The 16,797-nt window shown below is 32.1% G+C and overlaps 2 protein-coding genes across 5 annotated transcripts in view; both read left to right on the top strand.

Moving 5' to 3' along the window:
• LOC126887942 (uncharacterized) overlaps positions 1-16,797 on the top strand; it is a 500,758-nt gene that overhangs the window by 139,576 nt on the left and 344,385 nt on the right. The gene's annotated exons all lie outside the window — the stretch shown is intronic.
• Positions 1-16,797, top strand: part of LOC114340427 (uncharacterized) — a 643,253-nt gene that overhangs the window by 450,045 nt on the left and 176,411 nt on the right. For all 4 annotated transcript variants that reach the window (XM_028291178.2, XM_028291164.2, XM_050655885.1 and 1 more), the window contains 2 exons: positions 946-1,209; positions 8,750-9,072. In XM_028291178.2, the coding sequence (XP_028146979.1) occupies positions 1,040-1,209; positions 8,750-9,072 (493 nt within the window). In that variant the 5' untranslated portion in view covers positions 946-1,039. The remainder of the gene's footprint in view (positions 1-945; positions 1,210-8,749; positions 9,073-16,797) is intronic.

Raw genomic sequence — 16,797 nt, 5'->3', positions numbered from 1 at the left:
CTTCTTTTTCTCCATGTAACTTGAAAATGATAAGAGATACAGTAATGAAAATAAAAAAGGAGCGTTCTTATCTGGAGCGTTATATTGATATTGCGATTACAGAAAAGTTTCCTGATTCTGTTAAAAATGGATCGTGCAATTTCAATGCGGCATCTTATTTCTTTTGTCTGATCAGTATCTTCTGTGATCCATGCTCCAAGGTATTTGTACGAAGATATTTGCTCAATTGCTGTATTATCCAGTACTAGTCTAACTCTGATGTTTTGTGCTTTTGTAAATACCATGAATTTGGTTTTCTTCAAATTTATTTTTAGTCCATAAACTGTGAAAATATCAAGTAAATCAATGTAGTAGGATGGAATTCGGAGTCATATACCCTCATTGACTGCCCTATATCCCAAAATTCGTTTAAAGTGCTTTACTGGTAGATGAAATTTTTTAAAATGGTGCATTTTTGACACTCCAGGATACATAGAAGTTGTGGTTATTGAGGTCCAAAAAACCAAAAGAATTTGTCAGCTACCTGCCGGGTTATAATCACTAATCACCAACAGGGTAGTTACTACCACCTTATATCTCTGGACTATCCAATAATAAATAAACTGTTCTGAAACAATTTTTTGAGGAATTTTTATGTCAATAACAATGTTGTTAAGCTTTTTAGAGGTACAGTGTAAATTCCATATGATAGATAAGTCACATATCACCTTCATTCAATAGGCAACTCAAAATTTTAGATAATGTCACATACCTAGGTCACGTACTTCAGGTCTTCAATTATATTTTTAATTAAAATTTTGGTTTATTCCCATAAATATAGTTAAAATAAATATATTCTACTCAAATTCATTACGCAATACTAATTATGTCTTACGCAATAAACGCTTAAAAGCAAATAATTATGTCTTTCTGTTAGCTAAGTATATATCTTTTTATTTGTTGCAGAAAGCTCTGATCCTTCAAAGATGGAATTAACTCCACGAGCGAGTCACACGTAGGGAAGAGGACGTGGTAGAAGACCGTGCCATCTATCCACAACATGGGCACCGGAGACGGTGCCAGTGAGAAAAGCAAACATAATCCAGACGGCGAGAATTTGAAATCACTGTTGAAGAAATCCTCGAGCAAGAAAGACAAAAAAAGCAATCGGGTCGTTTTCAACGAAACCAAAAACGAATTTTTTGATGCTGATTATATTATTCTCATAAGGTAAATTTAATTATAACTATTATTATTATAACTATAAAAAGAACACAGAAGTTGTCTCATTGTCTACTGTTGTCTGTCTTTCGCTTGGTGTTGATATTTGTCTAAGGTTGGGTGCTCTTTTTAGGAAGCCTCTTCATTTCGTAGCCTCTTTAATTTTGGATATGGGATGTGGGGACTGATGCTTTGAAGTTTTCTACCACTTGTCGCGGTAGGATCTGAGGCATTGTTGAGACATGAAGACTAGATAACAGAAAGCTTGGAGAAGAAAACGGTTCTTTTCAGATTTTTTTTCTTTTTGACTAAATTTACTCTTATAGTTTTCATATGGATGTAGTGTCTTATTACTCATGTATGCATTTCTTTCTTTTACTTCCTTACAGAATCATGACGTTTTGTTGCAGATTTTTTTTATTTACTGTATTTGTAACCAGCTCCTCCCTACTTTACCATTTTCCTAGATTCGGTTGCTCTATATTGCTTCTATTAGTATGTTTTCGTGTAAGGACTTGGTTGAGTTGTCTGGTAAGTTTTCAACTGGTATTTTTCTGATATCTTCTGATTGTGGGTTCTTGTTGAATATTGACTTGATCATTCGTATTCTTCGTACTACTAATTTATGTTTACTTCCCATTTCCACAGAGGTTAATGCCTACACGTTTAAGATTTTGGAGGGATGTATCTATTGGTTAGTATGCAGTCAATCATGAATTTATATCCTCTTGTATTCCCAAAGGTGTATTGTACTACTCCTTATGTGGGAAATTAATACGTATTAACGTTTGATTAATACGTATTTCGTTTGTATTAGATAGTTCTGTTAAAAGATCTTCATTTTCATTTCTAACATTCTCATTGATATATAGACCAGTGCATTTAGCACAAAATAAATCGATTTTTAAATAAAGCACCTACAGACATACAACTTTTTGCATTTTATTCAGGATGTCTTCAGGAAATAAGCTGGATTTTGGTATTCAGGAGGTTTTTGTAGTCACTAAACACGAACACATAATCTAAACCAACCTCCGAATCATCTTGTGCTCAGGGTTACTGCTAAGGCTGGTCATCTAGAGATTCGGAGGTTTTCGGTACTCAATTGATGCAAACAGATTACTCGGAGGTTTTTGGAATCACTGAACACGATACGTCATCAGAACCGGCTCCCGGAGCACCTGGTGCCTAGGGTCATTGCTTAGGCATGTAATATTCTAAAGTTTCGAGGGTTTTTGGCACTAAATTTATACAGACAGATTACTCAAGGAGTTTTTGGTGTTTCTAAGCAAGAATATTACATCAGAACAGGTCCCGAAGCACCTAGTACACAGGGTGACTGACATATCTTCTGGAATTTTGAGCCTTTACGACACTAAATTGATGCAAATATGTAGCTTACTTAGGGATTTTTGGGGTTGCTGAACACAAAGGCTATCATAACCGTCCTCCGACAACCTTAACAAGCCAGGTATTAATTGACTTTGTAAATAAATTTGTCTATTGATATCTTTTGTTTTTAATTTTTTATATCAAAACGTTTATTTACTTTCTCAACTACCAATATATTCTTCATGGCTAATTGGCTACGCCAAGGCCATAAAGAAAGAAAAAAAATGTATTCTTGAACAGCAAGACATTTAAAACATTGCTAAATTATAATAAAAACTAATGACAAAATGAACTAACCTATCTTGTTAAAGATTTCTCACTACATTACTTTTTTTTTGTAGAATATAACTAGTAGTTATCCTAATAGCCCAGTAAATGAACGGGAAATATGGCGACACCGTGTAATTTTCAGGGTCAACTCCGAATTGCATGAAAATTTGGATTAGGTTCTACTTACCCTCCATTTCAAAGTTAAAGTTGTGTCGTTGGTTGCTTTTAATTAGAGGGTGACAGTGACATCTTCTTGGGGGGTGAAAAGAACGCGTGTTTAAAATAACTTCAGAAATAAAAAAATTTACTAATTCTAAGTAACTTTCGTTATATAGAGTTTTTTTAAGTATATTAATATTTTTGAGTTATTTGCGATTGAAAATATTTATTTTTCGACAAAAAAACATTTTGTACGTTTATTAAAGGGCAATAATAAGATCATTGAAATCATTTTTTTAAACCCCTATTTTTGAAAGGTTTATAGTTGAAAGGACTCGAACGAGTAACTAATCACGTGTGTATGCAAACTTTGAACAGCCATTTCTTAACCAATTTTTGTCTTACAAAATAGCAAAACTAGCATATTTATAAAAGCAAATCCTTCATTTTTTAGCCTTTGAGATTATTCGTATTAATAATACTTTTTTTCTACAACCGTGTTAAAAATGCAATTTTTAGCACTCCATAGAGCGTTAAAAATGCTACTTTAAAGCACTAGTGCTTTAAAATTTGAGTGAAAAAGTTTTTTTAAATTTAATTTAAACTGTATTATTGCATTTTTAACACGTTTGTACAAAAAGGTATTAAAATGTGTTAGACTATTTCACTCATCTTAAAATTTTCACATAATCTGACCAATCACAAACCAAAGACAGCTTGTGTTATCGCAAAAATACCAACTGTCTTTCAATTCTGATTGGTCTATCAGCTTCGTGTTTTCAACGACGTAACCATGGATACCGATCGCAAAGCAAAGTTTGACGTTTGCCAAAAAAATTATTGTAGCTGTATACGTCAAAATGAGTCGTTTCAGTGGTACTTCAAACGAAGTTATAAACCAAAACATTGAAGAAAATATACCGAGTAACACAAGAAAATCTAAATCTTATATATGGAGACAATTTATGATGTTCTGTGTGGATCGCAACTACAAATTAGATGCAGAAAATAACAACGAAAGACTAGCATTCATTCTAAAAGACTGGGCCTTCAACTATTTATTGTTATAGGTAAAAAATAATTATAACAAATTATTTATAGTTATAATAAATATTTCATGATTATGACTAATTGTGAATTATTCAAAAAATGGGTAGATTTGGGTTACCTAGATCAAATGTATTATTATTAAATTCCTTCCTCTCATTCTACTGAATTTTTGACCTATCACTTTGTTCGTGAAAAAATAGTCTAATAAAATACCACTCGTGATTTAATTTATCTTATAAGTCTGTCTTTTATTTCTAAACTCAACTGAGTTGCTTAAAGAAGACACCATTCGTCCTACGGACTCGTGGTGTTTTCAAGCAACTCAGTTTCGTTTAGAAGTAAATCGACAGACTTATCGCGAAAATTGAATCACTAGTGGTATTTATTACTATTGAATATACAACAATAAAAGTAAGATGTTATTCTATAGTTGTTATGATTTACGAATTGACAGTATAGGCAGTTTTGATGTAATGTCAAGAAAAATATAAAAACGGAATGTCAGTCAAAAGTTTTGTAGATATTGTCCTGTAATTGAGAATAAATAAATTATAATTGTTGTTATATAAGACGTTTATAGAAAAAAATATTGTATGATATACGTGTTAAAAAGTACAATTTTAAAGCACTCATGTGAATTGGAGAATTCGCTTCGCTTATTCTGCAAACTTTCACATGTGTGCCTTAAAATTGTATTTTTAACACTTATATTATAAATAACTATTTTCTACAACCGTGTTAAAAATGCAATTTTTAGCACTCCATAGGAGCGTTAAAAATGCTACTTTAAAGCACTAGTGCTTTAAAAATTTTAAGGCACTGCAGTTAAAAGTGAATTGTCAAATTGTGAAACGTCAAAATATTTATATTTCATTTATTAACATCAATATTAATAGTACATTTTGCGCAATTTGAAAAAGGTGGTTTAAAAGGTTTTTTAAAATTTAATTTAAACTGTATTATTGCATTTTTAACACGTTTGTAGAAAAAAAGAATGTGTGTGTACTTTGTACGCACGTAAGAAGTTATAGTTCTAAATATGATTTCAATGAAATAAATATACTTTCGGACAGTTTATTTGTATTTTATTTAAAGATTAAATTAATTTTTACTTACTACTTTCTAAACATTTTTATTAAAACAATACCAAAAATTAAAAAAAAAAAAAAGTAGGAAACACCAGGATTCGAACCGGGGTCCTCTTGATCTCCAGTCCAACTCTCTACCACTGAGCTATACCCTTTTGATTATCCGGGCTACAAGATTTCTCAGACATAGTGACAAACAGACGAAGTGAATAATAAAATACTTTAAATATTACTTATTATCTTATTCCCGAGGTAGAAAAGTCCGAATACACAAAAATTATAATAATAGTTATTTATGATATAAATGTTAAAAGTACAATTTTAAGGCACGTATGTGAAAGTTTCGTGTGAAAGATTCGCTTCGTTCATTCTGCAATTCACATGAGTGCCTTAAAAATGTACTTTTTAACACGTACCTATATCATAAAATATTTTTTCTACAAACGTCTTATATGTCAACAATTATAATTTATTCATTCTCAATTACAGGACAATACCTACAAAAGTTTTACTTGAACTTGACTGACATTCCATTTTTATATTTTTCTTGACATTACATCAAAACTGCCTATACTGTCAATACGCAAATCATAACAACTATAGAATAACATCAGAATCTACTATTATTTTTGTATATTCTAACAAATTTTAATAGTTTTTTTTCTACAAACGTATTAAAAATGCAATAATACAGTTTGAATTAAATTTTAAAAAACTTTTTAAACCACCTTTTTCAAATTGCGCAAGTTGTATTATTAATATTAATGTTAATAAATGAAACATAAATATTTTGACGTTTCACAATTTGACAATTCACTTTTAACTGCAGTGCCTTAAAAATTTTAAAGCACTAGTGCTTTAAAATAGCATTTTTAACGCTCCTATGGAGTGCTATAAATTGCATTTTTAACACGTTTGTAGCAAAATATATTTAAAAACACTAATATATTCTTTCCACACCTTTTCTGGAGTGATACATACATAAATTAAAATATTTAGTAACGAAATCCATACTGTCTGTGTGCGCATGCGCGCAGATTAATAAAATTTCACCCTCAATTGCGCCTAAAGAAGTATAACTTAAAAACTATTAAAATGTGTTAGAATATACAACAATAAAAGTAAGATGTTATTCTATAGTTGTTATGATTTACGTATTGACAGTATAGGCAGTTTTAATGTAATGTCAAGAAAAATATAAAAATGGAATATCAGTCAAGTTCAAGTAAAAGTGTTTGTAGGTATTGTCCTGTAATTGAGAATGAAAAATTATAATTGTTGATATATAAGACGTTTGTAGGAAAAATATTGTATAATATACGTGTTAAAAAGTACATTTTTAAGGCACTCATGTGAATTGCAGAATTTGCTTCGCTCATTCTGCAAACTTTCACATGTGTGCCTTAAAATTGTACTTTTAACACTTATTTCATAAATAACTATTAAGTGATATATTTTGAAAAAAGTCAAAGTTACAATTTTTTTCAAAAATAAGCAATTTGAACTAGTAAAACTAACTGATCGTATAAACAATACACATATTTTACATATAAAGCAAATGGTAAAGCGGAAAGGATTAATTTTCTTTAGGTTGCTAAATAGAGTGAGATTTTCAAGATATTTTTTACTAAAAAAAAGAGGCCAACTTTATTTTGAGCATAACTAGTTTTGATGCTAGAAACTTTAATAAAAAATAAAAATAAAGTTTCTTTTAAACACTTTTAAGCACTAAATTTTAATAAATTTTTCCCTAAAATTGCTTAATTTTTTGGATATTTTACGTTGAAATATTTTATTTGGAATTTGACGAATAAGAACGTACTTTTCATGAGCCCAAAACTTTGCTTTTACTGAGTTCATAGACTTCATTAATACACTTCATCAATATTTCTTATTAAAAAAAATTCGATAAAATATTTACTTTTTGAGTTATTTGCGAAAAACCGCCTGAAAACGTGTTTTTTTTTGTCGAAAATAAACATGTTCAATCGCAAATAACTCGAAAAGTATTAACTTACTTAAAAAAACTCTATAGAATGAAAGTTGCTTAGAATTAATCAATTTATGCATTTCCGGATTTATTTTAACCGCACGTTATTTAACCCCCGAGAAGGGGTGACTGTCATCCCCCAAGTAAGGCTAAGGCCACACGGGCGATAATTTACGGCGCCGTAAGAGCAGTAAACCTGACGAGTCATTGGCTGACTAACTCCTATTTCATCTACAATTGTTGGAGGAGTTAGTCAACCAATGGGTTTACTGCTCTTACGGCGCCGTAAATTATCGCCGGTGTGGCCTTTCGCTAATAACAACCAACGGCACAAGTTCAACTTTAAAGTGGAGGATAAGTAAAACCTTCTAAATCCAAATTTTCATGCAATTTGGAGTTGACCCTGAAAATTACACTCCAAAACGGTCATTTACTGGGGTATAAAATAAATGGACAAAGATAAAAATTATCTTTGAGTCTACATTAGAATACACTCACCGGCATAAAATTCCGCCACCCAAAATTTTTGATTAAGTTTGGCAATTTATAACTTTATTACTTATACTCCGATTTTCAAGATTCTTGCACAAGTTTGTAGGTACATATATTTAAATCTTTTGGTATTATTCCGGTAATACAAAAACTTTGCTTGCATGGCATTATACAGCGGTGAATGAAAGCGTTGTATTTTCTCTTAACTTTAAAACATTCTGTAGAAAAATTGAAGAGCTGATTTTGTTTCATAGTTCTGTCACATTATCCCAGAGGCATCACTAAAATTTTGTTTTTTGAATTATCCGAATATCTCTTTTCTTGTAAGAGCTGTACCATTTTTTGTAACTGAAAACACTGATTTACTCATAAAATATAAGTTGGATTGATAAGATTAGAATGGCCCGCATGCTGCCCAGATCTTAATTATATTGAGTATTAATGAGATGAATTAAAAAAATTCTATTCGCCGTCATCCTAGGCCTCCAGAAGATTTGGTGCAGTTATGGCCCTGGTAGTGGAATATCGGGCTATTCCCCGGGCAAGGATAACACATCCTTATTCGATGCCAAACATATTGCGAGCAGTCATTGCTGCAAGAGGTGGACATACCCGCTATTGAATTCTTTTGTTTTGTTGGTCATTTTGTTTTGTTAATTTCAATGCGTTTGATATTTTGAATTAGAAAAACCTTCAAAGCAGTTTACAAGAAAAGAGATATTCGGATAATTCAAAAAAATAAAACCTTAGTGATACTTCCAGGATAATACAAAAGGAGTATGAAATAAAATAAGCTCTCCAATTTTTCCATAGAATGTTTTAAAGTTAGGAGAAAATACAACGCTTTCATTCACCCCCGTATAATGACATCTAAGCAACAAATTTTTGTTATCGGAATAATGAAAAACACCACCAATATAAGTACCTACAAACTGATGCATGAATTTTGAAAATCGGAGTACAAATAATAAAGTTACAGATTTTCAAACTTAATCAAAAATTTTGGGTGGTGGAATTTTGTGCCGGTGAGTGTATGTTTATACGGTTATCTATAAATCACACTTTATTATTTTTTTAATATTATTTTTAATTTCCCATTTCCTTCCAGGGAAGAATGCGATTTCGACGACGAAGATGACGACGGGGTGTGCACGTGCTACCAGCACGAGATGGTGCGTCTGACGTGCTGCGAGCCAGATTGCAACTGCGGAGGGGTCTACGAGGAGCTCGAGGTCGAAAGTCAGACGCCCCAAAGCCCCAAATTCGCGCCTCCCATCGAATTCGTTGATGCGGTAACACTTAGTCCCCCGGAAGGTTATAAAGATATGGAGCTGGAGGAGTTGGCGTACAAACAGATGCAGAGGAATCGAGCTCAAAGGACGGCTGTGTGCAGGGAGTGTAGTGCCAATCAGGAGCATGACACTGATAAAGGTTCGTAGATATTTTTTAATTTATTGAGATATTATGTCGTGAGTATTTTCACTATTCTATGAAGGCAGATTGATATTATCGTAAATATTTATGAAACATTAAAATGAGTTGCAATGCTTTAGTGGCGCAGTAATACGAGGGTTAGAGTAAAATCTCAAGCGACTTCATAGTCCAAGTAATGAAGCTTAAAATAGGACAAAACCTCGCAATTTTTGAGAATAAGTAGTGGATAGTCCAAGTATCAAAATCTATATGATGCCGAAAGGCGCTTTTACCATGGGGGTGGTTGCCACCCCATCCCGGGGGTGGAAATTTTTTATTATATTTTGACCGCAAAGATTGGTAAAAACGTTCATTCTAAGGAAAAAACGTTCTATACATTTTTGTGATAAAATTAACAGTTTTCGATTTATTGGCTATCGACTGTGTTAGTTTTATATCGAAAAATACAATGTTTTTAATCAGTTTTCTGCTAATAGCTCCACAAGTTTTCGTTTTATCAAAACAACTTTACTTAACAAAAATGTAGCTTTTGAAAAAATAAACAAAACCGTTTTTATTAATTTTCTGTAAGACCAATAGTAATCGAGCTATACTCTATTATATGTTAGCTCTTCTTCGTCAAATGTTAAATATTGTAGTTTCAAAGTCAAAAGACGGGGAAGCTATGCATTTTTCGAGGATAACTTGTTAAAACTAATTTAAAGTATTTAAAAATATCTTCAGAAATAAAAAAAGGCTCTAGCTTAAAAATTAAGTGACATAATGAAAAGAATGTCAGTTCCTATTTTTTCAGCGAAAAAGTTATCGGAAGCAACCCCCTAATCACCACCCTAATTAAAATTAGTAATTGACCTTATTTGGTCTTCTTCACTTATGTATTATTAATAGGTTTTAGAAGTTTGACCGGCTTAGAATAATTAGTTTTTAAAAAAATGGAGTTACAAGGGAATAACAAATTTTTATAGTGCGGAAAAAATGGATTTTTCTTCAGAATAGAAAGATTGGCATCAGAGATCCGAAAAAATGTTTAAATATGAAATTGTAGCTTATTTAATTCCCAAGAAACCAGTTTGCATAAATTTTTTCTACGTCAAAAATTAAGTGAGCTATTGACAATTAAACCTTTTAATAACATGCAAAAACCACCTTTACAAACCCTTTCAAAGTCACCTCTTTTTGCGACTAAGGATTTTAAAAAGATTTAATATTAATAGGCTTATAGATCTTGTAAAAACCTACAAAATCCTTTTTCACCAAACTTTCTAAGATAAAAAATAAAAAGTTACGGTTAAAAAATCAATATATTTTTTTCAAAATAAAAAAAGAGACATCCATTCGGAAGCAGAATAATGCAAGTTAGCGATGCTTTTAGTCATTGGTCTTATTCATTCTTCTTTATTTATGTATTATTAATAGATTCTAGAAGTTTGACCGACTTAGAATGATTAGTTTTTAAAAACTGGAGTTGAAAGCGAATAACGAATTTTTGAAGTTTGGTAAAAAATGCCATTTTCTTCAGAATAGAAAGATTAGCATCAGAGATACGAAAAAACGTTTAAATACGAAATTGTATGGTATTGAATTCCCAATAACGTGGTTTGAAAAAAAATTTTCTACAAAATTGAGTGAATCGTAAAGGAGTATATCGAAAAACATTGATTTTTCGATAATATGCAAAACTAACACTTTCGATAGCGAATAAATCGAAAAGTATAATTTTATCAAAAAAAATTATAGAACATTTATTGCTTAGAATAAATGTTTTTATCAACTTTTGTAGTCAAAATCTAATAAAAAACTTCCACCCACGAGATGGGGTGGCAACCACCCCCATGGTAAAAGTGGCTTTCGGCATCAAATAGATTTTGATCCTTGGACTATACACTACTTACTCTCAAATTTTCAAGCAAATCTATCCATTCTGTAAAAATTGCGAGGTGGAAAGCTTCGGTTCCTGGACTATCAGCCCAAATGGGAACTTTTTTTTAATTTAGATTTTAAAGGACAACATAATAATAAAGGGGAAATACTATGAGTTTATATATACTAAGGATTTCCAGAGTTTTCACTGTATTCTTTCACTCAACCGTTCTTCCTAGTGTGACCGGTAGTTCTTTCAAGACAACAGACTCAGTAAAACAAAGGTTAAAATATAATAAATGTATTGAGGATAGTTATATACAGTTTAAACTAAAAATAGTAAACTAAAATATCATCGTATCTTCGCCCCGTTCCGGAGGAAGCTCCCTTGCCTGACGTCTGTAAAAGAAGAAAAAATTTGTATTGATTACTATCAAAAGAAAATTCAATTAGTGTAATACAAATAGCAATTACGTACAGACTCGCACCTCCTTACACATCACTCTAGGGTAAGCACAAATACTCCCACAATCAAAATATCAATAACTATAGAGACACCCATACAACTCCAAATCGGAGATGGCGGTAACCGTTCACTCCACGGCTACACGGAAACTCTGTTCAATTACGAGCGGCGCATCTCTTCACTACAGAGTTCCGCCACCCATATTGGCCTACCTGTTCACTAGACTGGTTAGTCAGAGAGTCTGCAGCTTGATCGCCGCAAGACTGATTGTTCTTCTATTGTTCTTCTTCGGTTCTCTCCTTAAATAGACTCTCGACGGCCCTACTTGGATGCCTCGGAGTAGAACTGGAAATGAATGGGTTTGCGCTGGTATCGAAACGCGTGCGATTCTCTGCTGTTGATCTGTTTAACGCCAGGCTGAAGGCACATCGTTACACTAGTTCTTTCTGTTTTTTCAGTCTCCTTCCTGCTGATTTCTTCTTTCCATTGCTTCGTTCATTTCATCTCTAAAGTATCTCAGGTCTGCCTGTCTTCCTTCTTCCTATCGAGCTCTTTGTCTACTCTTCTGACTTGTCCGTACCAGGTTAATATCTTCTGTTCTAGGAGTTCATTCCCATTGTTTTCTTAATCTCTGCTAATGTTATTTATTCTATCTCTTCTTGTTAGTTTGCACCTTGCCCTTATGAATTCCATATTTGTTGCTTTAATTTTATTTTGACTTTACCATAAGTTTACAATACATAACAAAAAACTTACCAACATGAAAAGGGAATAAAAATAAGGACAGGAAAATTCAAAGTCAGCAAGTAGACAACTGAACCCCATCTGGATTGATCTGATATGTAGGTAAAATAATGGCATGAATGAATGAATTTCAACAGGAAAAAGGTTCTGAAGAAATAAAGGTCGAGCCAGAAGATTCTGGAGAAACTAAATAGAAAAAGCCATGTTAAAGGGGACTTTGAGAAACGAAGAACAGAATTCCAAAGATAGCTCGTATTCAGTGCAAGGTTTCTTCAAGAGGACAAATAAGTAGATGTGTTGAATCTTGTACCACTCGCATTCACAAAGGGATCTGAGTCTGCAGGTAACAGTCTCCACTTCTTCATGTTGGCTTTATACTTACTTGAACACTCCGACTCGCAGACGATTGAGAGTAATCCACAAAAGGTAAGGAGGATGGCTACTAGACGAAAAATCCTCTTGAGGATTCAGATGGTGAGAAACAGCTTCTTTCAACTTGGCCAGACGAGTTCTGTCTGGTGTATCTGGCAGATGTCTTGATCTGGCCAGAAAACTTTTTCTCGATTTAAGTCTTCGTGTGGTTCTTTCATTCCATATGTCTGCCTACTTTTATATACAGTTTAGTATTTGTTTTTGTATCATTTTTGTATTTCGAAGTATTTTTGTAATAAAACAATTATGTTCGCAAATACGAATTTTGAAATATTATTGTAAAGTGTATTTTATTTTATGGTCAATTTACATACAATCATTTCAACGAGAGCTAACCCGTATGGAGATGTAATATTTACACAAAAATGTACGATATCTGTAAACAATAATTACTAAAATTGTTATATTATTCACCAAAATAAACACTACCGAAAATACCATCGTGTTTAATGAATATTTTTTAAAATTGATATGCTCGAAATGTGCACGATTGCGGGCAAACAAGCTTTATAATTATTTTACAGATTATTCAACACATTTTCAAACAGTGGTTAAAAACAGTTACTAAAAATAGGTTATTATGTTTGGTTGGAGTTCCCAATATTTATTCTCTTATTTATTCGCTACAGAGATTATGTTTTTTTGTTCCATTTTGACAAGGGTATTATAACCATCGCTTTAGAGATTTTCCTATGTCTTTCTGGTCCAAATACTAAAAATTGTAATTACGTGTTTTTTGGTAGTCTTTCGTTTTCCATCTTGGGGGCATGCTCTCTACATTTATCTTTATAATCGCCTCTCTTATATACTATAAGCAGCCTGTAATATTTTTAAAAACTTTAAAAAGGGAGTAAACGCTGTAGTTGGCTGTATACCTTCAATATAACAACGTGGAATTAAGTAAACACTTCTGTTGTATGTAGGCATATATGAATTTATTAAAAAATCCTTAAAATTTATCCACGAAGGAGCGGAAGTACAAAAAGTTTTCGGTCAAACTGACCATCATCAGTGAAAACGTCCAGTGTACAAGTAATTGAAACTAGCCACTTCAATAGGTATAAAAACCTCAAAAATACATTATTGTTACATTCTATAATGAAGAGTGGTAAGTCGATGTCTTAAGATTTAAAGATTGCATGTGAATGTATTTCATCCTTGCTCGAAAAGTGCACAAGGTAAGTACTTGTGTTCAGGTGAGAGGTTACGAACCAACAAACAATTTTTATAAACCTTTTCCTGACTGTATTCTGTTATCGTATTACTTATCATTCATCAAACATTCACTATCATACAGTAAATATACCGCCATAGTTTAATAAAATTTTATTTTTTGTATCTTTTCTTGTTTTCTGATGTAGTTTTATTGTATTTAGTGTACCGAATAGAGCTTCGAATTTATGTCTTTTATTGTCTATCGTCATCAATCAGCCCGGATTTGTCCATTGTTAGACATAGGCCTCCTCCAGATATGTCCATCTTCTTCTGTTCAGCGTCTCCAATTGGTCACAATCCTTTTGAGATCTTCTGTCCATCGCGTTGGAGTTTTCCAAGGCTTCGTTTGCCTACTCTACTCGTGGTCTGCACTTAAGTAATTATCGGCCAAAACTCGGTCAAAACCTTAAATCCCTACATTTGATATTATCATTACATGAACACGATTTTTGAACCTCATTTTGTTATAATGGTAGGGAAGCCCAAGCGGTGATTTTTGCAGTTACGAGTTGCGATTTATGAGTTAAAAAGATTCACAAAAAAAAGCGAATATTTCGCGAAATGAACATCAGATCGAAACACTAACAAATACGTTTTCAATATTTTTCAAAAATTTCTCGAATGACACCAAACAGGACCCCCCGCGGATAGGGGTGGAAGGTAAATTTAAAATTTTAAATACGAACTTCGCGATATTTCGCGAAATGAACATCAGATCGAAAAACTGCAAAATACACGTATTCAATATTTTTAAAAGATGTATCGAATGGCGTCAAACACGACTCCCCACGGAGTTAGGGTGGGGGGTTACTTTAAAATCTAAATAGGAGCCCCCATTTATTATTGCAGATTTGGATTCGTTACGCAAAAATAAGCAACTTTTATTCGAGACATTAATTCGAATAGGGAACTTGCGTAAAATTTTAAATTCGAAAAAAATGTTATAAATCACAACAGAACATAATTTAAAACATGTGTCAAAGATAAAAAAGTATTGTTTGTCTTTCGTTTGGCCCCTAAGATGATTAAAAATTCAAATTATACCAGCCAGCCCAAAACGCGTCGTGACGTCATCGGGTTATATGTTTACATTCTCCACTAACAAAGTAAACAAAATTGTATATAATTTTAAATTAGACATTATAAACGTCAGTAGAAAATACAGTTATGTGACGTTACAAGTGTTTTTGATCGTTTTAACTATTCATGGTAAATTTGTACTTTTACAAAATGGTTTTATTTTCCATAGTAAACCTTCTTTCCTTTCCTTCAATAACTATATCAAACTCCAATCTCAACAAACTGGTATATATTATTACAATGATATACGATAAATGTCATTAGAATATAAATATTTTTCCTTTATTCCGCGACGACGAGCTGGCCAAATACTCAAGTAGGTGGAAGCCAACAAACTAAAGAAGAAGAAGAAGAATATACCTAAATATAACCATAAACGGAACCATATAGTTAAACTATGTGACGTCACGGACCGTTTGAACTATTTTAAAATACAGAGGACTTTAAATTTGTAATTCTAAGTTATTATGAGTTTTTGAAGCGTGAAATTTTGGAAATCTCATTTTTATACAAAACTGAACATTATTATGTAATAAAAAAAATGTGCAAGTTCCCTATTATGGATAGATGGCGCTATACCTAATCGGACAAAACGATTATTGGAAATGGAAAATTAAATTAAAATATGGAAAGTCGCCCACTTTATGGAAAACTTAACTTTTTTGGTTTTAGGACCTACTCTTCACAACCCAATAGGCCCCCATAATGCTCGAGTAACTGCAAATTTGCTTTCCTCCCCTCCTATAAGTACTTAGAATAAAACCTTTTAGAATCTTGTCTTATATTTTATATGTAGTATCTATAATAATATATGTACTAAACTAATAATGTTTTAATTTCTGCAGTTACCTGTATTACCCTGTTTGAATTAGGAGATAATTTTCGTTCTTTTAAATAATCACTTTTGAAAAAAGAAGTTCTTATACATCTATTTTTTTATTTTTGGTATATGTACACATGTACAGCCAACCAAGGGAAAATGTATTTTGTTTTTACATGTATGTTTCTAAATGTCTCATTAAATCTGAAATAATGTATTCTTTATCATGCTTTCAATATATAGCTCTTGACTGACAATCGCTGAACTGCTCAATAAAATAAAGAACAATAATCCCATGTTCAAAAACGGGCATAAAAAATGATAACTCGTTCACCGTGGAGTGGATTCTTTACAGAGGCATCTAAGTGTTCAAAATTCAATCAATCTAGCTGTTTGTCGATTGATATAACCGTTAAATTCGAAACGACTTTCGTTCGAAAACATTTTTCAAGAAATCGATATCTTCGCACATGAGAGTCAACACTTTACAATAAATTTTTATTGACTTGTGCTAGGCTTAGTCGTTGTCTAATTTTTAATATTTTTAAGATATGTCAAAAAGTTTATATTTGGTTATTTTTTAAGTGTTTTAAACGGACTCTAGCAGCGTGTTTCGGACAATATTGTTTCAGTTGTGGTGATAGTTTCGAGCTTCTGTCATATGTTGTATAATCTGTGTATAATAGACATATGACAGAAGCTCGAAACAAATAAGAATCGTTGAAAAGCAATATATTTTTGAATTTTAAATCTTCAAAATTATTTCCGGTAACTACGCAACGTAATGTCATTGATAAATACTGTCTTGGTTAAGTAGCATCTCGCATCTCTCTATCCCTTTTTTGAACTTCAGGTATAACCATGCTCAATAGTTCATCATGGACTGGACTATGAATCAAGACTAGTTCGGATTGAGATATAAAAATATTGTTTATCGTCTTATTTATATAATTAACCACAAGATACTATACTCAACAATTATCTTACTATACCTCACAAAAAAAGGCAAAAGCACAATTTTACAGTACAACCCTGGCAACATCCTAATATTTAAACTTTGGAGGTACTAAATAACATACCCATATAAATCCGTGTCTTGTATAAA

The sequence above is a fragment of the Diabrotica virgifera genome, chromosome 7 (assembly GCF_917563875.1).
Source record: "Diabrotica virgifera virgifera chromosome 7, PGI_DIABVI_V3a".
Taxonomy (NCBI): Eukaryota; Metazoa; Arthropoda; class Insecta; order Coleoptera; family Chrysomelidae; genus Diabrotica; species Diabrotica virgifera.
Note: the sequence above shows the minus strand (reverse complement) of the source record. Positions and strands in the feature narration are given on the sequence as shown.